This window comes from Equus przewalskii, chromosome 4 (assembly GCF_037783145.1).
Source record: "Equus przewalskii isolate Varuska chromosome 4, EquPr2, whole genome shotgun sequence".
In the NCBI taxonomy this organism is placed as follows: Eukaryota; Metazoa; Chordata; class Mammalia; order Perissodactyla; family Equidae; genus Equus; species Equus przewalskii.
The window spans coordinates 60691030-60713478 of record NC_091834.1 but is presented as its reverse complement, the minus strand read 5'-3'; the positions used below and the strand labels follow the sequence as shown (position 1 = coordinate 60713478).

At 46.5% G+C, this 22449-nt stretch overlaps 2 protein-coding genes across 4 annotated transcripts in view; one reads left to right on the top strand and one right to left on the bottom strand.

The window, feature by feature from the left end:
• Nucleotides 1-13338, top strand: part of SCRN1 (secernin 1) — a 61598-nt gene extending 48260 nt beyond the window's left edge. For both annotated transcript variants that reach the window (XM_008522955.2, XM_070616127.1), the window contains 2 exons: nucleotides 6733-6913; nucleotides 9252-13338. In XM_008522955.2, coding sequence (XP_008521177.1) covers nucleotides 6733-6913; nucleotides 9252-9410 — 340 coding nt within the window. In that variant the 3' untranslated portion in view covers nucleotides 9411-13338. The remainder of the gene's footprint in view (nucleotides 1-6732; nucleotides 6914-9251) is intronic.
• A 3066-nt stretch (nucleotides 13339-16404) lies between these two features.
• The window catches only part of WIPF3 (WAS/WASL interacting protein family member 3), a 90010-nt gene continuing 83965 nt past the window's right edge, over nucleotides 16405-22449 (bottom strand). For both annotated transcript variants that reach the window (XM_070616125.1, XM_070616126.1), the window contains 2 exons: nucleotides 20714-20790; nucleotides 16405-18687 (listed from right to left, as the gene is read on the bottom strand). In XM_070616125.1, coding sequence (XP_070472226.1) covers nucleotides 18664-18687; nucleotides 20714-20790 — 101 coding nt within the window. In that variant the 3' untranslated portion in view covers nucleotides 16405-18663. The remainder of the gene's footprint in view (nucleotides 18688-20713; nucleotides 20791-22449) is intronic.

Genomic DNA, 22449 nt, shown 5'->3' with positions numbered 1-22449 from the left:
GGCTGAAGTGCACAGCCTCATACAATTAGAGAAACGGGCTGGGAAATAGCCTTCTAATATTTAAAATAGAAAATTTCAAGTAATTTTATAAGCAAATTATTCATGGTTAAATTAATTGGAAAAGCCTTAAAGAAAATTAAGGGCTTTCTGGAGGACGTTCATTTGTATCTTCTCTGGTTAAATGAGCTGCATTTCCTACTGTGATTGTACAAGCGTCGTAGATTTTTTTCCTATTCAACATTTTCAATGTTTCTATGTAATTGGGCATGTTCAACATTTTGTATTTTGTCAGCAAGAAGCATAATGATCTACTCTTGGGTTTTAGGTAGTAAAATTAGGGAAATTTTAGCCGGCTTCTGCTAATGTTAAAAACATTAGAGAGATGTTGTCAGGAAATAGTTTCAGGGCAGTGGACTTGCAAGAGATTATGATGAAAGAGCAGGAGCGTTTTATTTATCCCTCCCGTCAATGTTAGAAGCCAGGGGACATTGTTCTTTCTGCTTCAGTACAATTCTGTCCTTTGCTCATTGTACCGAATATCAATCCTTTTCTTCAAATAACTCGTTCTCACATTCTCTTTTTCTCTTCCTCCTTCCCTCTCTTTTTTCCTCTCTGCCTCCTAATATGTACTATGCAAGTTTGAAACTTGGGAGGAGATGCAAAAGTTTGAGAGAGAGAGGGAGATGCAAAAGATCTTTAATTGATTTTATTGAGAAGGCAAATTCCATCATACTAATACTCAGTTGCGTCAGCTGGTGCCTCAGTCATTCATATCGTGACACTGGTCAGCTTTAGTGCACTAGTTCTGACCTCTGGAAACCGTTTCACAGTTGGAAACCAGCGCTTCCTAAAGCTTCATCCATGTGAAGAATCGGGGAGGGAAACAGTAGAGAGGAGGGTGAGAGCTCATTACCGGCATCTCTTCCCAACCCTGTGTTCAGCGATGTCACATTGGTAGCTTGAAATGGGCCACAGGGGGCGTATTTACACCACAGAAATTGGCACACACCATGAATCAGGGCTGATTTTTTTTCAGAAATATAGTTGTCGAACCAGCACACCACTGAGAAGACACACAAATACTCAAGATACAGGGTGGATAAACCAAGAGGGAGAGAGAGTTTTAAAATTTTCCATTTTAAATATTAGAAGGCTATTTCCCAGCCCATGTCTTTAACTGTATCAGGCTGTGCACTTCAGCCTAGGAAGCAGAAAATAGGGAGGGAGTTCTGGGAAAATAGGGTGTTTGACCTACTTTAACTAGTGGCAAGGAGCTGAGGAGGTGCAAGGGACGTGGTCTCTGTGTGCACGTGTATGAGTGTGTGTGTGTGTGTTTTGTTTCCTCCTCTTCCCATTATACTAAACTCGCGAGGCTAAACTGGATCAACTGAGACTGTCTCAACTGGTTAATTCAAAAGTTAGCCACCAGCGACACTTTGTTGTTATTGGAGATAACATTGTGGGCTGTAGACCCGTAGTTTGTGTAAATGCAGCCCCTGGAACAGCGCAGGGCACAGCCTGCACAGACACACAGAGCTGAGGCCCTACACAAAACAGCATCCTCCACCCCCAACTTAATTCAGAATTCTTCCAACACCGTCTTTCTTCTCTCTCCTACCCTTCGATTTTGACTTTTCAAAACCTCCCAGGGTATCTGGATCCAGCCCTAAGGGTGTCCCATGCTCCAAAAGTACTTGTTGTCTTTCCCTTACGTGGAAACGCCCCCTCCCTGAAAGGTTCTGCTCTCGGCCAGGTGTGGCTTTGACTCTATGATTAAAGTGACTCGTAGTAAAGCTGAATGACCCACAGATGAACCATTCGGAGGGACCCCTGCAATTCAGAGAAACTGGTCATTCTAGGTTCTTTTCAGATTGGCTCAAAGTTTAGGAGATTCCTCTGAGAGGGAGCCTGTGTGCTGCTCCCATCAGTGCCAGGCTGCCCTCGGGGGATCTGCCGGGGCCTCCAGGGCCTGGATCAGCCCAGCTTAGTCCCTCAGGGAGTTTCTGCTCCTTCAGTAAGAACAGAGTCATATTTGAAGTCACAAGTGTTAGCTGGCCGCTGATATTAAAATTCCAAATCCCAAAGCACAAGGACTTTATTTTTCTGCAACAGCACGATGTGTATAAAAAAACTAACAGAAGGATATAGCGGTGAGTGGGAGTGAGGAAAAAACTGACCTTGGCTTTGGAAGATCTGAATTTAGTTCTTGATCTGTCGCTTATGGGGAATGTGCGTTCGGACAAAGCACTTAGTGTCTGTGAGCCTCAGTCATCTCGTCTGTAAGATGGGACAGAAGTTTTTGTCCTGCCTTGTTCACTGCTGTATCCCTAGTACCTAGAACAGTATCTGCTACTCAGTCAGCACTCAACACATACTGAGTGAATGAATGAATGAATGAATGAATGAATAGGGTACCATGGGAATTGAATGCAAGCACTTTAAAAATGATGATACACTATAAAATAATAGAGATTTTCAGGATAATTTTGTTTTCCTTCCAAACGAGAAAATAAATGAGAGGAAAACAGATTTTTGACACTGGCTTGGTGCATCCATCACAAGGTTTTAGGAGGTACAAAAGGATAAAAAAGGCAAAGATGCCTCCACGGAGGACATTTCTTGGCTCTGGCTCAAAGTGTCACCCGAGGCTGACACTCCGCAGACCTCTGAGACAGACGTTGACGCCCGTGCTGTGCTTTGCGTCATCAGACTGTGCCTCGGACCGTAGATTTGTCTCAGTGAGAGCTGACGGTTGTAGTCATGTGGTCCCCTTTAGTGCCGCTCATGGCCTCCTTTGTTGAATTGTCCCGCACGGGGGTCCTTTAGATAGCTTGGCCACGTTTGGTGCTCCTCCTTACCCAGCCGCTGGGCTGCCCTTTGCCATTGGAAGCATTTCCCTCTTTTGGGCCTATCCTCTTGTGTTCATGTCACACTGCACCAGGGAGGGGCTGAGTGACCAGGCGATTCCAGGTTAGGTGACTTCTCTGAAGGTCAGTCTGAGAGGCAGCTCTGAGGACAGAGCAGAATCAGCTCTCTGGAGCCCTCTCAGCCATGTCCCCATCAGAGCCACCCACGGGACACTCTGGGGGTGCTCCACATGCATGATGAAGTGGGCCCAACACTGCCCAGTGGCCTGGGAGGAGTTGTCACCCCCCAGTTTTAGCTTTGCCACGAGCTGGACATGTGACCTTGGTCAGGTCATTTCGTCTCTCTGGGCCATTAATTGGCATATATTCACTCAAGTGGCATTTAGGAAGCTACCATCTGAGGTGGAAGTGTGGGAAAATGTCAGAGTACCTCCTCACCTTTTTGGATTTTTAATGCAATTTTCTATAAAGATTGGCAAGAAATCAGAACGTGTGGGAACCACTGAGTTATCTACATTCACCTTTTCTGGATATGTAGACACAATTTGTCAAGCCCAAGTCATAGATAATTCCTGCATTCTGGTTTAAATAAATGTTGGTATTATTGCAATATATGATTAGCAGTAATTTTTATGTATCCAATCTCTAAAAATCTCCCTTTAACTGCCTGACAGATCCATGCTTCATATTATTAGTAATCGAGGACGCTGACTTCCTTGTAGACTTTGGAAAAAATCTTTGCAGAACTTTGGCTGCTTTAGAATATTATGGGAACCTCATCATATGCATTATTTGTTTTAAAAATAAGACTGATAGGTGGGAGGGATAAACATGTGATACTTCTTGTTTTACAGAAGCTACCAGATGCCTTATTGATGTTAAACTAACCCCCACATTCCAGTGAGTGTGGAGTGGGTTTGAAGTTCAACAAATAGAATGTTCTGATTTTTTGCTATACTATTATCCTGTATATTGGATGCAGAAGACTGTGAGTGTGCTTACCATGAACTTCTTGAAGTCAGAGTCACAGGTTCACGCTGCATGACATAGAAATAGAAATAACACAATAGATTTAGAAGCTAGATGGGACTGTAGAGATCATTTTGGGCCAGATGACAAACAGAGAAGGAGACCATTGAGGGCCCCACACTTGGTCGGAGGTGGAGAGGGGATGCACACCCCTATTCTCAGTCCCAGCCTAGTTTCCTACCCCCGCTGTCGCTGAGGCAGGCAGACCTGGGATCACAGCTCAGCCCAGAGGGGGGCTGCTGCTGGGCTGTCCTCCTTCTCCCCAGTGGGGCCAGCGTGTCAGATGGTTCTGAGATGCATAGTACATAAAGTCCTGAGGTTTCAGAAATGAAATGACAGGTTTCCCGATGAAAAGATCACTCCCACGCAGGCTTTTGAGGGGTGGAGAAGAGAGGTACAGAGCAGGGGGTGGAGAGGGTGGCATCACACATGTGAACATCATCCTCAGCCTGGCGCGGGTGGAGGGCAACCGGGAGAACGCCTCTCCGGAGGGGTCTCCGCAGCAGCCAGGCTCAGCGGCTCTGCTGGACACTGCAGTCCCCCAGGCTCGCCAGTGGTTGAGCCTGCACCGGCCCCCCTGCCAAGCCCAAGCCCGCGGGAGCCACAGCTCTGCCCCTTTCTGCCCAGCGCACAGCCCTGCGGCAGAGAAAGGGTTACTGGGCGGGCTCAGGGCTGCTTGGCAGGAGCCCCAGGCCCAGGTTCCCAAAGAAGGGTCTCTACGCCAGCCAAGGAGGCTTCAGGCACTGACTTCTCAGGTCCCTGAATGCTGTCAGGCCTTGAAGGATGGGATGCTTGCTTGCTGTGAGGCTGCTGTGTCCTCAGAGCCTAGGGGGGCCCAGAGCAGTTTGTTCTGGGTATCTTTCTGCTGGACTCTCTCTCCAACCCTGTCCCTCCCCCTCCTTTTTCCTCTTCCTTCCCCTCTTCCCCTCCCTCTCCCCCTGTTACCCTCCTTCAGCGAACCCTCATCTGCAGCCCTTTTGCAGAATCAACTAAATGACCAATTGGAGAATTCAATGTCACGTAATCAACATTGCTTTAGACACTTTTCTATTTGGTGTTAATTCCTTTCACTTTCAACAGTCAGCATTCAGGAGAAGGGAAAAAGAATGATCTTGTTTCAAGAGGCTGTAGGAAGCCACAGTGTGTGCTCCCTCTGGACAGGGTCACTCCCCTCTGTCTTGGGGAGGGAAGTCCTTGGGAGGGCTTGGCCTGGTGGAATCGGGCCCAGCCCGCATGCCTTGTGCTTCCCAGGAGATGGGGCCCAGGATGGGCCCCGTCTCCACGTGTGTGTGTTTGCATCACCTGCAGAGAACAGCAGAGAGCCCGGTGCTTCACCAGTACCACCTGCTTCCCCAGCTTGGGGTGCAGAGATCTCAAGGCTCTGAATATTCACATCAAATTAGCCTGAGCCCTGTCTTGCATACTGTGATCAGGGTCTTTCCTCCTGAGCCTTCTTTCCTTTGACGACCTCAGGGAACTAAGCTAAGAGGTTATTTCTCATCACTGTTGTCTCCAGTAGTGCTCCTTAGACTTGGTCTGCCATGCACCCCCGGGAGCTTATTAACATGCAGATTCTGACTCAGAAGGAGGGGGCTGGTGCCTGAGGGGGATGCTGATGTCTCAAGTCCAAGGACACAATTTGGGTAGCAAGTCATCCGTTCCCACTTCTTTTCAGGTTATGGCGCCCCAGCAAAGCTGCTCTGGCTGACCCAAGCCCAGACACCCCGGGGCTGAGGGAATCAATACCCGAGCTCACTTCTAACCCGCTTGAGGCAGGGAATGGGCCCAGGGGCACCAGTTAAGAGGAGAGAAGATAACCAAAATCTGATCGATACACATGCGTGTATGTGTGTGTCTTATTCTCTCTGATTGTTATTGCAGGTGCTGCCCTGTGGTGTGGCTGAAAACAGGCCACCCTCAAGGCCCAGAGGTGCCTGTGTTGTGCCAGGGGTACTGCTTTGATCTAGCGGTGTTTTTTCTGGTGCAGAAAGGGGAGAATAACGTTGTCTCCCTAGTGTTACAGTCAGCTGTGGTCACCACACACCCTGTTGGCCTGGGACCCCAGGATTCAGTTCTTTAGATACATGGCTCTTTTGGGTGTGTGTGTGTTGTGTTGACATGTGCCCAGGTATACATACACACACACACACACACACACACACAGTCACTTTCGCTAAGATATATCCATATGCCAAAAGAGCTGAATGAGAGTTCTTGCACTAGCCACCCACCGTGCCCAGAGCTGCTCTCTCACAACCAGACTTCTGTCTCTCTGTGGTGTGTCCTTTCTGGGGCCTCTGGGATCTTTTTTTTCTTTTGCCATCTGTCTTTCTTAATCTGTTCCCTCCCTGAGTCTATTAGAGATATTCCAAAAATTTTCAAATAAGGTAGACCCTAAAAAAAAAGAGATGGGGTCTCGGAACCTTCCAGGAGGCCACTTTCGAGCAAACCATGGTAGAGAAAGGCAGACTTCTTCCAACTCAAACAGGTGGCCTGTTGCGTGGTTTTCTCAAAACACTGTGTATCTCTTTGCCTTACTTTATGTAACTGAAAGGGGCCTCTCAAATGGCCTTTCCAGAACAAAGCAAGTCTGTCTTGATGTCTCCTCCCTGTAAATAGAAGAATTTGCTCCTTATACATGGCAGTTAGTTTTACTAAAATATTTACTGAAACATGCAGTAGTGTCTCTCTTGGCATGCACCCACCCACTGCCCACCCACCCCCCACCACCCACCGGGAGCTGGCCCAGGGAGTGTTTGCTGAATGAAAGTTCAGTCTCTGGGTGTCCTCACGCCCCAAGCTCCGTCTGGCTGAAGCACCTCTTCCTTCTCTCCAGGTCCATATTCAAGCCTTTCATCTTTGTCGATGATGTAAAACTTGTCCCCAAAGCACAGTCTCCCTGTTTTGGGGACGATGACCCTGCCAAAAAGGAGCCTCGGTTCCAGGAGAAACCAGACCGCCGGCATGAGCTGTACAAGGCTCACGAGTGGGCACGCGCTGTCATCGAAAGTGACCAGGTGAGCCGGGGTGTGGGCCTGTGGAGGGTGGTGAGGGCAGTGAGAAAGGAGGCAGAAAGCAGTTAACAAGCTCCTCAAGATGCTCCTCTCCAGCATATCTCCTCCCAGAAATCCACTTCCCAAGGCCCTTCCTAGGAGGCTGGTGTTAATTTTTCTACCCAGTTTGATTTTTTCTTTTTTTTTTTTTGAGGAAGATTAGCCCTGAGCTAACATCTGCTGCCAATCCTCCTCTTTTCGCCAAGGAAGACTGGCCCTGAGCTAACATCCATGCCTATCTTCCCCTACTTTATATGTGGGACGCTACCACAGCATGGCGTGCCAAGCGGTGCCATGTCCGCACCCGGGATCTGAACCAGTGAACCCCGGGCCACTGAAGCGGAATATGAGCACTTAACCACTGCGCCACCGGGCCGGCCCGGACCCAGTCTCTTGAAACCAAATGCAACAAAGCCTGCAGTTTTGATGTTATTCTAGAACTCAGTGGGCTAAGAAAAGCCCTCTTTCATTCACTGTTTACCTGGGAATAATAGAAATGTGCAGTTCTAACAGGGACAACTGCTTTTTGGCTGTCTAAAATTCTTTGTGTACTTTTGGGGGTAAAAAGTTGTATGTGATGGCCACGCTTTATTTAAAGAGGCAATCATAGGTTGTTTAAAAAAGTTCTGGAGATGGACAGTGGTTGCACAACAATGTGCGTGTACTTAATGCCATTGAACTGTACGTTAAAAATGGTTCACATGGTAAATTTTATGTTATGTATATTTTATGACAATTGAATAAAAGATTAAGTTTTTAGTTAAAAAAAGTTATTCTTCAAAGTGCAACTGCCCTCCGCACCATAGCTTTGGTAGATAAAGTGACAAGACATCAGTTCAAACCAGACAGACAGCCGGTATATGCCCACGGCAGCCAGGAGAGATGGACTTTCATATAAATCCAAGCCTCGATTTTGCTGAGGGGAGGAGGAAGGAGCGTGCTCATTGGATGCTCATCGGCTTCCCAAGCATTGATTTAGCAACTGTAACAGGTCCAGTTTGTCCTAAGAAAGGACACCTTTTAGGTAAACTGGTGCATGCACTTTGTGTGGACTGGGGAGTTACTTTCTGATGTTCGGGACAGTGGACTATGCAGCATCAGCAGTAAACCTAAGAGAATTCAGAAAGTGTCTCTGAGAAGGGCAGTCTCACTTTTCCTAGAACTTGCTCTTCTAATGCCCCAGAAATGACCATCGTGACATGTAAAAGGCGCACAGTTATTCCACACCTGTGTCCCTGCCGAGTGTTTCCCTGCAGCCGTGACCACTGCTGCTGGGCTCCACTGCATTTGTCCTGGGCTGTCCGCATCAGTTCCTGACACCACATATTTCTAGGTGGGTGACAGTAAGCCCGAGTAAAAATGTCACCATGTGGTGCATGGTTTTGTGGATATTTGGCAACTAGATGACAGAGGTAGGAATGGCTATATGTTCTGAGCTATTCTACACAAAATTTCCAAGAGATGAGACTGATGACATTGGGCTTTGAAATTTAGAACTGACCATTGGTGTGAGTCAAGGCAGCGTTAGGAAGTGGTGGATGGATGGTCACAGCAGCTCCTTCCTTCTGGGACAATTGGGCAAATGAAAGCTTTTCACTGTCATCTACCGTAAATGAGTGAGTCCCACTTGGAAGAAGAGATCTCACCACCTCAGAAAAAAAGTAAATTGGGGATAGACATGGCATGCTTTTATTCATTCATCCATTTATTCACTCAGCAAGCATTTATTGGGAGTTTCTACTATGTCCCAGGCATGGTGGGATAGAGCTAAGTGCAGTTCTCACTCCCCAGGAGGTCATGTCTAATGGGGGAACACAGGCAAGTAGACAAACCCTTACAAGACAGGAAGAGAAGAGCCATGGCAGAAGACATTGGGCTGTGGGTGCCCAGAGGGAAGGCGCTCAAGGAGGCCTGAAGATGGCTGCATGTGGCCCAAATGTTGAGGGAGAGCAGGGGCTCCTGTGCAGTGGTGAGAAAGAGTAGCATGGCTTGGAGGAATGCAGTTAATTCAGTCTTGCTGGAGAGAAAGGAGACACGGGGCCTGGCAGGAGGTGACGCAAGCAAGAGCCTCGTGTGTTACAAAGGGCCTTCCCTGAGTGTCCCTCAGGAATCTGGATTTTATCCTGAAGGCGGCGGGGAGCTCTGTTAAGTACTCCAAGCAGAGCCGTGACATACCCACATTGGCATTCTAGAACTATCCTCATGGCAGTCGTGTGGGAAACAGATCGAATGGGGTGAGGGGGCCCCCGGGAGGCTTTCTGTGTCCATGGCAATGACCCCCACTGTCTTGGTCCTTCCTCAGGAGCAAGGACGCAAGCTGAGGAAGACCATGCTGGAACTGGAGAAGCAAGGCCTGGAAGCCATGGAAGAAATCCTGACCAGCTCTGCCCCCCTGGACCCTACTGAAGTGGGGGATCTTTTCTATGACTGTGTTGATACGGAGATTAAGTTCTTTAAGTGAAGTAAGCATTCCCTGGCCCCTTCTTATTTAAGGTTTCCCACCTTACTAAATTACCAGCAAAACAAACCGCTCTCCTGTTTGAGTAAAATGAGAACGTTCACATGTGTTAAAGTCGCACCGTTAGCTTGTGTTCCGCCTCGAATCTCGAAACGTCCCCTTCCTCTGCAGTGTAGGCCCCTTCTTTTGCAATGTCACTTGTATCCCATTTGCCTGTTGTTCGATTGTATGACATTGTGGATTTTAAGCTGCTATTATTGCATTTCAGTGACAATGGACACATTAGCTTTTTCACGGGAGGAAGAGAGTTCCTGGGGCCTTGAAAGACAGGCTCCACAGTGCTGAGTTTGTGGGAAAAGCAAAATCTTTTGAAGTCTTCATCTTTCTCTCAGTAACGGCTTCTTTCAGGTTTTAACAAAAGGCACGTCTCTGTCTGGCTCAGGGCTCTGCCGTGTGTACTTGAGGGAGAACGTCCTGGCCTCCTTTAACCTGCGTGCATGTCTGTTGTGCAGAATGTCTCCTCATGAGTCTTCTGAGGGACAAACCAATGGGAAGGAATAAAGGGGATTCCTCCTCACTCCCAGCTCCATCCCGAATCCCGTGAACCTTAAAGAACTCATCTGCTATGCACTGTGCTTGTGTGCGGTGGACCCACATTCTGCGTCCAAGTGCGGGGGAGCTGGTCATCTGTGTTAGCTGGAACTTGCCCACTTTGGAGATTCAGAGGCAGCCATGCCAGTGACTTCCCGAATCACCACATGGATCTCCCAAAAGGCACGGCGGCTCTCCCTGCACAGCAGCATCTCCCCCACCGTTCCCCACAGATGCATGGTGTAGAAATGATTCTGGGCCTGGTGACCGCCATCTAGTTTAGGATTAATTAAATGGCCCTGTGGCGTAGTTCCACCCCACAGAGCTGCGAATCTCTCAGCTAATGAGGGAAAGAAAAGGAGAAACTCTTGACTGTTTAGATTCCAGTTAAAGTAGCTGGAATCTGAGCAGCCACTACATTATCTCAGCAGAGGCTTTAATTAAACTGATTTGTTTTCAGTGTCGTGTTTGCGTGAAGGATTTGACTTCCCACCAGAGCGCAGAAAAGCATGCAAGGAGGACCAGATGGGCTCAGTATTGGGAAGTCAGAGGGCAAGAAGGTGACAGATGGATGCAGAAGCATTTCGCTCCAGGGTAGCAATCCAACCCCCACCCTTCCTGCTCAGCCTGTTATAGCCCACGATGCTGCGTAGGAAGCAACTGGCTTTCCCTGGTCCTTCTCCTTATTACTCGTGCTCTGCGTGACCCAGGAGCTGCCTTCAGACTGATAGCTGAAGTGGGCAGGTGTCGGGGGGGCGGGGGGCCGTACTTCCAGCTATTGAGACTCTCAACCACTCTTGAAAGGGAAAGGGGGCAGAGAGGATTATTAGAAATGCATGTTAATATAGCAACTAGTGGGAGAACAGCAGCTTAATTACTCCAGCCTCACCCGTAGCATTTGGGCCTAATGACACTTTACCACTGATAGGAATTTACAGACGGAAATGTTGTAAGTGTCACCAGTCTTGGAAGTGACTTAGAGTTAGTGACTCCTTTGCAGCAGCTGCATATCACAGGCCATGAGAGCTGGAAGGGACTCGGGCCCCATACACAGATGTGGACACTGAGGGTCACAGGTTTTATCAGAACAAATCTTTTTTTCTACCAAGTCCCCTTTGAGAGTGTAGCATAAGAGCACCGTGAGCTTTCTGCCCAGCAGTTTTGTAAATTCTGCATGTAAAATCACTGACTACAAGTGGTGAGAGATGGGAAGGATATTTGAGCTGACGAAGGTAACAGCAGTCATTCACAGTAGCTTGTCGTTGTTGTTTTGTCCAGGTTTGGCCGGGGCTTTCCCTGTTGCTGAACTTAGGGTCTCCTCTTAGGTGGAGCAGCCATTCTGAGAGTGTCTGTCTACAACTGCCAAGGGGGGAAGGGTGGGGTTCCAGGATGATGTGGGCACCTCATCCCCTCCTAAGTCCGCGTGCTCAGTGGTTATTTAGAAGATGATGCAGAAAGCCACTCCAAAATCTCACCCCTTGCTCCCATCTCCATCTATTATGGAAACATTTCATCGGACCTGGCATGTCTGAGATACCCAAGGTGATTTGGGGTTTGACCAAAAGAAGTCTAGTGAGAGTAAATTACAGAGGCCTGCTTTCATTATTATGGACCAAACGAAGGTCACGGAAAACCCAGCCAGCTTTATGCTGTTACCTAGCCATTGTGCAGTGGGAAACACAATGGCTACTCCTGTTAGGGGACCTTGACCTTAGTCCAGCACCTCAGAGAGGGGCCAGTCCTAATTGAGAGTTGTTTTGGCTGACGCTGTACCTCACAATTGTGATGCCCCTGTTTAACCACTAGAGGGCGTGGCGGCCCTCTGTGGCACAGCCTGGGACGCTTCCATCAGGTATAGAGGTGGTCTGTGTACAGTCAAAACCCGAATGACAGCAGTGGACAGATTCTTTGTGCAGTGAGATGCATGAGGAAGGACAAGAAGAGAGCAAAAGATTTGCTCATGTGACTGTGCTCACTTCTAGTGACTTTTATCTACTTACATTACTAGCCTGAAACATGTTGTTGGATTTTAAGCAGGCTGTTTGTTTTTATATGCTCCTAACAGACTCTGCTTTTGAAAAATGCTTATCATTATGTGGGTGATTTCTTGACTAGGGATTGCTTTTCTAAAGGCAATATGGGGGAAATGAATATTCAAGATGAACTATGAAAATAATGTTTAAAGGTCAGTGTGCAAATAGCCTCCTAAAATACCATTTGTGTATCCATTAAGACTTGGGTGGGGGGTGTGCATGCTTTGTGCAGAAAGACAACATGGCCAAGAAGGACAGAATCTCTCCCCAGTCTCGTGCCCCATAACCAAACATAAGCTAGTTGGTCTTGTCTAGTAGATGGGATTTACCATAGCTGAACACAACTCACACTCTGGGGGTTGGGGGGGCAGGAGGGCAGAGGCTCCAGTAACAGGAAGTTAGCAAAGCAGAAGTAGTACTCTTTCATTCTTGGAGGTGGTTTGGAACTTTAGGTAGAATAAGGACATACTTGAAATTATAGTGATTCTTTAGTGCCCAATTACATAAGATACAGTGTCATCATTCGAAAGAGTCTTTCTTACAAGCTGTCTGACAGAGCAGGTGTATGCCTATTAGATATTAGCCATGAAGTTTCTTCACTATTGGGTGAATCATTAGGTATAAAAAATAATTATCAACCAGGCAACCTACTTTGCTTCGTAACTGATGTCATCCCACGTTGGTACAGGTGTTACACTGCTGGTCGGCCCAGCAGGGAAGCCGAGAGAGACCAGTGTGTCTGTTATGAAACCACTAACTGCATTCTTGACTGAAGACCAGTCAAGTCATTTACGGGGAGGGTCTTCAGCTGAGCTCTCAGCTTCAGGAAGGAAGCACATGGAGGAAGGAGGGAGGGGAAGTCACCCAGCTGGCTGTTCTTGTATGGACAGGGAGGAGTGGCAGGTCACACACACGCGCTGTCCCAGCACTCCCTTGTGCTTCCCTGTAGCAGTGGCATTTCATTCCACATGGTCCTAAGTCCCAGCTCCCCTCCTATGGTTTGTGTCAAATGTGCTTTATCTGATTGAATTCAAACATCCTGAAATGTCACATGCAGATTTCTCGTGGGAATGACTATGTACACGTTTGCAATCATGTTGTGAGAAGTTAAATGTGTGAGCTGGAAAATACTATTGGCAGGGAATAATAAAAAAGGAAATCTTTGTTTCCTGCAGTGGGAACTGACCGTGTAGTCTTAACAGCCTTTTGTAAAATATCTACAGACCAGATAACTTCCCCCTCCACTGCTTGCCCTTGGAATTGTCTCTACATACATCAAGCATACAATAAAAACGTGATGAAATTAATGTCCAGTGGCCTCTTCTATCTTGTGCTTCATGAATAAATGTGGGCATCAGTGACAACAGAAAATGTATGAAAGGGGATATATTTTTCTGACTTGAATCTTCAGAAAACCCAACCAGTTCAGCAGTTTCCTCCATTTTGTACCATTCTGTGGATAAATCCACTCTTTAAAAATAAAAATAAAACCACAACGAGATACCATCTCACACCCATTAAGATTCTACTATGAAAACAACTGAAAATAACAAGTGTTGGCAAGGATGTGGAGAAATTGGAACCCTTGTGCGCTGCTGGTAGGAATGTAAAATGGTGCAGCTGCTGTGGAAAACAGTACAGAGGTTCCTCAAAAAATTAAAAATAGAATTAGCATATAATCCAGCAATTCTACTTCTGAGAATATACCCCAAAGGACTGAAAGCGTGATCTCAAAGAAATATGTATATGCCCATGTTCATAGCAGAATTATTCATGAGAACCAAAAGGTGGAAGCAACCCAAGTGTCCACTGACAGATGAAAGGATGAGCAAAATGTCATACATACACACAATGGACTATTACTCAGCCTTCAAAAGGAAGGAAATTCTGACATATGCTTCAACATGGATGAACCCTGAGGACATTATGCTAAGTGAAATAAGCCAGTCTCCAAAAGACAAATACTGTATGATCCACTTATATGAGGTACCCAGAGTAGTGAAACTCAGAGACAGAAAGAATGGTGCTTGCTGGGGACTGGGGGGAAGGGAGAATGGGGAGTTGTTTTTTAAGGGGTATAGAGTTTCAGTTTTGCAAGATGATAAAAGAGCCCTAGACACTGGTTGCACAACGCTGTGAATATGCTTAACACTGCTGAAATGTAAAAATGGTTAAGATGGTAAATTCTGTGTTATGTGTATTTTACCACGATTAAACAAAAACAAAACCCATACCAGAAACAGAAGTCCAGATCATCAGAATGGCTGGTGGCACCTATGCCAAGCATCTTTCTTTGAAAGCCATAGCAGCCCCACAAGAGGAAAAGATGCCACTTAAGAAAAAAGCCAGCCCTCTCCACTCTTGTGACCTAGAAATGCCAGGTTGCTTCTATGATTCTGGTTCCACCATGACAGGCAAAATGCAACTGAGTATCTTCTTCATGAAACTAGGACTTAGTCACTGGCAACGAGTGACCTCTGTCAAGGTCAGAGTAGTTGACTACCCCATTTCTATGACAAGGAACTGCTAACTCTTTAAACTTTATTCCCAGCTCTTTTTGTCATAAACATAATACACTCCTGCAAAGCTCCAAGGTGACAGAGCCTGTCTGAGTTTGCCAGGGCTGTCATAACAAAGTACCACGAACTGGGAGGCTTAAACAACACAAGTTTATTATCTCACGTTCGGGACTCTAGAAGTCCAAGATGAAGGCGTTGACAGGTTGGTTCCTTCTGAAGGCTATGAGGGGCAATCTGCTGCATGCCTCTCTCCCGGCTTCTGTTGGTTTGCTGGCAATCTTTGGCATTTCTTGGCCTGTAGAAGCATCACCCCGATCTCTGCCTTCGTCTTCACATGGTGTTTTCCCTGTGTGTGTGTCTGTGTCCAAATGTCCTCTTTTTATAAGGACACCAGTCATTGGATTAGGGGGTCCACCCTAGCTCTATATGACCTCATCTTAACTAATTACATCTGCAACAACCCTATTTCTAAATAACGTCGTGCTCTGAGGTACTGGGGTTAGGACTTCAAGGTAAGAATTTTGGGAGGACATAATTCCACCCATAACAGAACAGGTTCGTGCAGGATGCCGAGGCCTCCTGTGGCCTGGAACTTGCCTCTGGAGTCCAGAGCCCCTCCCCATTCAGTCGCCCCCCTCATCCCTCTAGGCACCACCTCTCCCACCCTTAACTCCACGAGGGGTGCCTAAAATTATGGCTCCTTCACATCGTCCCCCACAATCAATGGCTCTGAAGTTCATCATCCACTTTGTCAATTATCCCGGGCCACTGCTTTTCTTCCCCACTCGGACTGGCCCTTTTAATCATTAAAGAGTTTATCTGTACCTCCACTAAGAAGAGAGCGATAAAACAAGTCAGGTCCTTCATTAATTTGGACGCAAAGTGTGTAGCGGCTAACTTTGAAATTAGCTTCTAGATGAGATTTATTTCGGGAACATCCACGAATTTTAATCACTGCTCTCTCCTTGTTATCCAACAGCGGAGCTAGTGGAGTGTGTTCTGAGCAGCCCAGGAAACATCTAAACGGCATGCCTTGGGTGCAGCCAGCAAGAGCTCTGTTTGAGACTGAGCATGTAATGGACAAACTGGCTGTATCCTAGAGGGTGGGGTGCGCTGATACCTGGGTCTGTGGTGACCCGAGGGTTAATGGCTTGCCCAGGTGTTATGTCACTGAATCTTCACGACTATACACTCAGGGACATATTTATGTCTTCATTTTACAGATAAGGAAACTGAGGCACAGATTGGTTAAGTAATTCAATTCCACAAATTTGTAAGAGGCAAAACAGATTCAGATCCATGTTTGCCCCTGAGCCAGCTTACCTAGCGGGTATACCTCATTGCCCTTGTACCACGTTTCACAGAGGACACCTGAAAAGACTGTAATGGACATTGAGGAGATCTTTTGAGGGGTTTGCTAAGTTGGGGGGATGGGGGGTTAAGTGCAATTTAGGTTGAAAGTTGTTCCATTTTAACACAAGTTGGAGGAATTTATAAGCAATACTCTCTGCCCATTTTATATTAATAAAACTGAATATAGTGTTATCTTCTTTTTTTAAAAATGCATTTGAGAAAGTTTTTCCCTTGGTTGGTTTTTCCAAATACCCATTAATTTAGTTAGCTATGAAAACCAGGAAAACATCACTAAACTATGACTTTGTTGTTGAGTCAGAAATGTCAGCTCAAAAAAGAAAGGTCTCGATTCTAACACAGCGTGTTACAGCAAGTGTTGGGTCCTATCAATACCCTTTTAGCTCTGTCATTCTTGGAAACCCTCCTAATCCTTAAAAATGGTGGGCTTAGATTGGTACTGGTGACCACTGATGGGTTTTAACAAGGAAACAACCAGAAGCATTTCCACTTATTAAAGTTTATTAGGTACAAAGAAATGAATCTGCAGATGGAACATCAATAAATATAAAATACGTGGGACACGTTGGGGGAGTCTCAGACGACCGTGTCAGCGAGAATATGCAAGGATGTGGGGCGCATGACTCGGATGTTCTACACACGAGCTGATGGGCGAGGGGCGAAGCCTTCGTCCTGCCAGAGGGAACTCGGTGCCCCGGCCTGAGTTCAGAGGGCATGAATTCAGTGCTGGGTCTAGGAGGGGTGTGATGCCAGAGTCCTGAGATTTCTCCCTAATTGCAATTTTTGGTTTCTGCTCATTCCTTCTCTCTGTCCTTGAATAGTTTTATTTTTAATCTCCATCCCCGTGGTGCAAAACATGAATGCATGAACACCTCATCAGGGCAGGCAATCTACTCTGAAGGTGGCATTGCCTTTGTCTAGGGCCTTCTTAATCAGGATAATTAAAACTTTGTAATTATTTTATGCAACTTCGAGGGAGGTGGAGTGGATACTGTTACAATAAAGAAACTCTGACCTTTCTGAAACCTTCCAGAACCAATAAAGCAAATTAGCTAAACCCAGAGCTGATGACCTGCAAAAGCTTCTTTCCCATTGATTTAGCTATTACAATTTGGCATGATTTATTCCCCAGGGAAGGGAACTTGACCTGCTCAGTTGTTTCTATCTGGAAGGAGAAAGAAAGCACAACAATAATGTGGGAGACCATCCACCATCTTGGTCTTTACTCCTGACAACAGCTGGGTGTCTGCAGTACGTTCACCAAAACCCTCCTAACAACCGTCTACCTATTTTGGATGGCTTGGTCTGGGCATGATATCCTTGAGGTGTGAGCACATGCATGGGTTGTTTCAAAGGAAACTTATTTTTCACTGGTCTTCCTGCCTCTTCCTCCCTGATTTCCTTTAATCTGAAGCTATTTTGAGCATAGACCAGAGATCTGTTTGTTTCCTTCTACTTTTTCTCCTTCCTCTGTCACAACCTTCCTCTCCAAGGATGGGAGCATCTGGGGTCAGGCGGGAAGCAAAAGCACACGTCCATTCCCTCGCCAGCTCGAGAGAAGGAGTGAAGCTGCAGTCCAGCCTGTCCTGACCGGTCCACTTTCAGAGGTGGCTAAGCTCACACAGTTCTCCCTCCACAGAGAGGTGCCCGCCACAGGGCACGGGAGCTCTTGGACCAGTTCTCAGAAAGGAGCTAGGTTTTGCCGGATAGGTGGTTCCAGGTTTCCTCAGGGTGGGGGTGGGGCACCAGATACTTGAGGCAGATATTTCATAATACCTTTCGGTCTACATTTTTTCATGTCATAGTTTACATAAAAATCCTGCATTTAGGGGAGAAAAAAAAAGACCTCTGAGATAGAATTAGTAATTTGCTATAATAATGAGTTATGTATGTTTCTAACTTGCAGGGAAAATACTGAAATCTCATAAAGCTCATGTCGCCTCACCCTCGCTACCAGATGGGGCTGGGAGCTTGGAGGGGCCAGGAGGAAAGTCACGGAGGCTTGGGCACAGGGGCACTGTAAACAGTCAGAGCATTGGCTACTTGTAGGCCCATTCAGTTACAAAAGGGGCCCTGCGGTCGGCACTGGAGGGGCCAAGCCCACTCTTGCCTTTATTTTGTGTTATATTTACATTTACATTAGGCAGCAAAAAAAAAATCCCTGTACTGCAAATCGGAAGCGAGATGTGGCATCTCGTTCACTGGAGGCTGCGTGGTATTGTCTGGGTGTGGGGACACACTACTCTCTCTGAGCTGCATCGTTTGTAAGGCATTATTTGGTTTGATTTTGCAGTTGGTGTGATGAGAATATAAAATCATGCCAATAAGAAGCCGTTGTGGATACTATGACGTTAGAACTATCTGCAAACTAAGGGTTCTTCTAAAAACGATTCAGAATCTAGGAAGAGCCAGCTCGCACGCATATTTACAGTCATGGAATGGACTCTATGGGGTGGGAACAGGGCTCTATCTGGACTGACAGACGAATGTCAAGATGCATTTTAAAAAATGTTGAAATGGTGCGTATGGATTTTTTTTTAAATTACTCAAAAGTCAACTATAATATTGATTTAAAGCTTGTGCAAACCACGTATTTACAATAAATAAATGCTCCATTCAGAGCCTGAATGTCGAATGAATTACAACTTGAGTATGGTGGGGTCAGACACGCTCTCCTGGGGATGCTCAGCCCGCGGTGTGGACCCTTAGGTGGCCCACAGGACCTCAGCACCATCCGTCTTCTCACCGGAGTGTCTTTAGAGATAACTGTGGAAACACGACAGCATTACTAGGTGGGGCCAGAAGACTCATTCCACAGACAGCCCACCCTAGGGCTGGGCGCCACAGCTCTCCCTCACTCACGCAAGGCTGCCAGGGCCTGAGGGTCCCAGCACATGCAAGGAGCTTTTACCCATTGGGTGGTGGGTGGAAAAGGGATGAAATGGGATATGTAGTTTGTGGCATGTGGGGACCTAAGGCCACCTTATAAACATTTCTAGGACCAAGCACCAGCAATTCACTTGATAGGAAGCTCAGGAAAAGCAAAGAACATGTCGGAGACCCCAAGACATATAATGAAAAGGAGAAAAAGGGCCCCAAGCCTTCAGATTTCCAGCCCAGGGCTCCCACCTGTGCAGGGACCAATCGGGCCTGTATCCATAAGAAAAGAGCACCCCTGGGGCACTGTCTGCTATGTCTGGAACCTCGTGACTTCTCTGGGTGATTGCTTTTTGTCGTACTGACAAGAAAATGATTCAGATGGGAGACCTAAAGAAGATCTTCTTGACTGTGGGATGCTCAAGAGAGACTTGACAGTCTATCCTTGACTAGACTCTCATGAGCTTGGGTGATTTAGGTGTGTGCCTGCCACGAGGCCAGGGATCAGACATCGCACAATGTTCGACTGTGCTTGCCACATTTGAGGTGAGGGTGACCCCTGCCCTGGCACTTCTACCACGCCAGGAAAAGCAGTGAGGTATAGCTGACGGAGCACTGGACAAGGAGTCAGAGATTGGGCGTGTGACCTTGGGCAAGCTCCTTAATTCCTTGGAGCTCAGTTTTCTCGTCTGAAAAAACAGCTTTAAAGGAATCTCTCCAGCTTATATCCCAGGGTTACTAAAAGGATCAAATGAGATAACATATGCAGGTTATCTGAAACATGTAAAGAGCTATATAACGTAGGGACTATTATTTTGATTATTACTATATTTTTCTGACCACAGGAGTAATGTCTTCATTGTAGAAAATTCAGAAATTGCAGAAACACACTAGGAAGAAAGTAAAAATCAGCCATCATCTCCCAGAGTGAATGCCTACTAACAATTCTGTGTGTATCCTTCTTGTCCTCTTTTTTCCTCTGCATACATACTTCTTCCTGAACTGCACTCATACAGCCCGATTTGGGCCTGTGATCATCTGAGAATGGTTTTTGCAATTCTTGGATCAGCCGTGGTCAGAAAAGGGAGGAGATGCTGTCCTCCTTCAAGGAACTCATCCCAGCTTCCAGGAACCTAGCTCCTTCCTTCCCACGTCTCTTTCTTTGAGGTTCCACACAGCTAAGATCCAATTTAACAGCAGGCCACCCTCTGTCACCCAGAGCTCTGAAACAGGAGGCGGCCAGGGTAGCACTGAATGCGTGTTTTCAAAGAAACAAAACGCCTTTAAAGATGAGGCGCTGTTGTGTGCGGTAGGAGACGTCATCTCCTCTTAGGTCGGGCAACACTCGGCCCAAGCTGCCTTGCATGAGAATGAGGGCATTTTCTCAAAGACTGTCTTACCACCCAAGCACCCATCTGCTTCCCTTCCCAGCTTTCCTCTAGCCACCAGGACTTGAATTGTGACTACATTTGACCAAAATTCATCATAATGTTGATGGGGGAGGAAAAAACCCAAGAGTGCATGTATTCTACAGATGAGAGTGGACACTGAATTACGTTTTATACACATTATAGGATTTTTCTCTCAGGTTTCTCATGCCATCCTAACGAGGGAAGAATGAATGGGGACTGAAGGGGGTGACTGTGGCAGAGTGATTCCAAAGGGGCTCTGGGTTGTCAAACTTCTCTGTATGTCACGGGGGTGATTCCAGGGAAACCCCCCTTTCACTCTTCAGATTTTGGAATTTCCAGTGTTTCACTCCAGCAGGGAACAAAGGGACACCAAACGGCTCTCCCTGAGGTAAAAGAGCCTGAGGAAAGTGTAAAGCTGTTAAGGAGAAAGTACACCCTCAACATTTCTGGGCTCCCTGAGGAGAATTCCTGATCTACATTCAGAGACCCGCGGGACGTGTTACCTGAGAGTTTCTGCCCTTGATGTCATCGGAGCCCTGCCCGGCTGGCTCGGCGTGGAGCCAGGGACCAGGTGTACGGCCTGAAAGAAACAGGAACCATCTCATCATCTACTGGCCCAGGGACCACTGTGCGCTTCACGGAGGAGCTCTGGCTACACCGATGGGCACTTAGAGGGACCAAGGGAAACACGAGCCCGCCAACCTGAAACCTTCAGGCTCCTGGCCCTCGACCGTGTGTTTCCACCCACCGCTTCTAAGTCAAAGACTGTGGATACACGGGTGTCACGCCCAATATACTGGGAGGAGAATAAGTTATGAAAGCTCATCATCTAAATGCATGTGAGAGCTTCTTAGCTCCAAACAAACCACCATCCCCAGAGTCCCTCATCTGTCCAGTCCCCTGAATGTGCCATGCACCATAAAAGATAAGTACAGCGACATAAACCAGGCTCTGTTCCATGATGCCGTGAGGAGCCCACTCATTCTCTCAAATATATTATGTTTAAATATTAAAGTTACATATAAATATAGTCTAGTAGTTAAAAATTCAAAGAATATAGATGATAGAAAAAAAATAACCAAAAGTGTCTCTTCTCTGCCCGCCCCTCCTTCTAATCCCAATTTCTCTCCCAGAGTCACCTCTGCTAAAAGTCCGGTGTATATTCCTCCAGATTTTTTTTTTCTCTTTGGCATTTACTTACACATATGTGTATAGTGCCAGATATATGGTTCGGTTGGTGTAGCCAAGTTTTAAATCCACATTCCCAGGTGTTCTAGAACTTTCCCTGTGAGTCAGGGTTCTCAGTGGAGTCCCTGGTATGTCTGTCTCAGCTGCATTTGACACAAGACTTTTCTGTCCTGCTTCTGTCACAGACTGGGAATTAAAGAGCCGCGTCCCAAAGCCCTCCAGACAATTCAGGCTGCTGTGCTACTTACGAAGCACCGCGAAAAGGAGAAATATTCATCACAGATTCTTTATAATAGTGGAAACCTGTTAATAACCTGTGCTCAGCAAAAGCGTTTAGGAAATCTAGGGTGTATTCTCATTTAATGGAGTACTAAGCAGCCGTGTGAATGTTTATTTACAAAGGCTCAAATAATTTGGGGTGATGTTTGAAATGTAGGAAAAAAAAAGCAGCCTAGAAACTATATAAATAGGATGACTTCGACTATTTTTAAAATTCGTAAAAAATGTAAATAATATACTGAATTCATTCTTCCTGGATTTACTATTTTTTTTAAATCTCTTAAAAAATACTTTTCAAGGGGCCAGCCCGGTGACCAAGTGGTTAAGTTCACGCACTCGGCTGCGGTGGCCCAGGGTTTTGCTGGTTTGGATCCTGGGTGCGGACATGGCACTGCTTGGCAGGCCACACTGAGGCGGCATCCCACAAGGCACAACTAGAAGGACCCACAACTAAAATATACAACTATGTACCAGAGGGCTTTGGGGAGAAAAAGGAAAAATAAAATCTTTAAAAAAAATACTTTTCAAGTTTTCTACAGTGAACATATGTCATCTTAAGAATCTTTTACGGTAACGTACAGTTTTTTAAATGAACTATCACACAGAAGGGTCCTCTATAACTTATAAAACACAGAGTATTTCAGATTCACTAAAACAACGGTTTTCAAACTTTTGGTACCACGACTCATAGTAAGAGATACTTTTACATCCCTACCCAATCCCACGCATGTACTGTACTTGGAGCTGCTTGAGTGACCCCTGCCGTCACCTC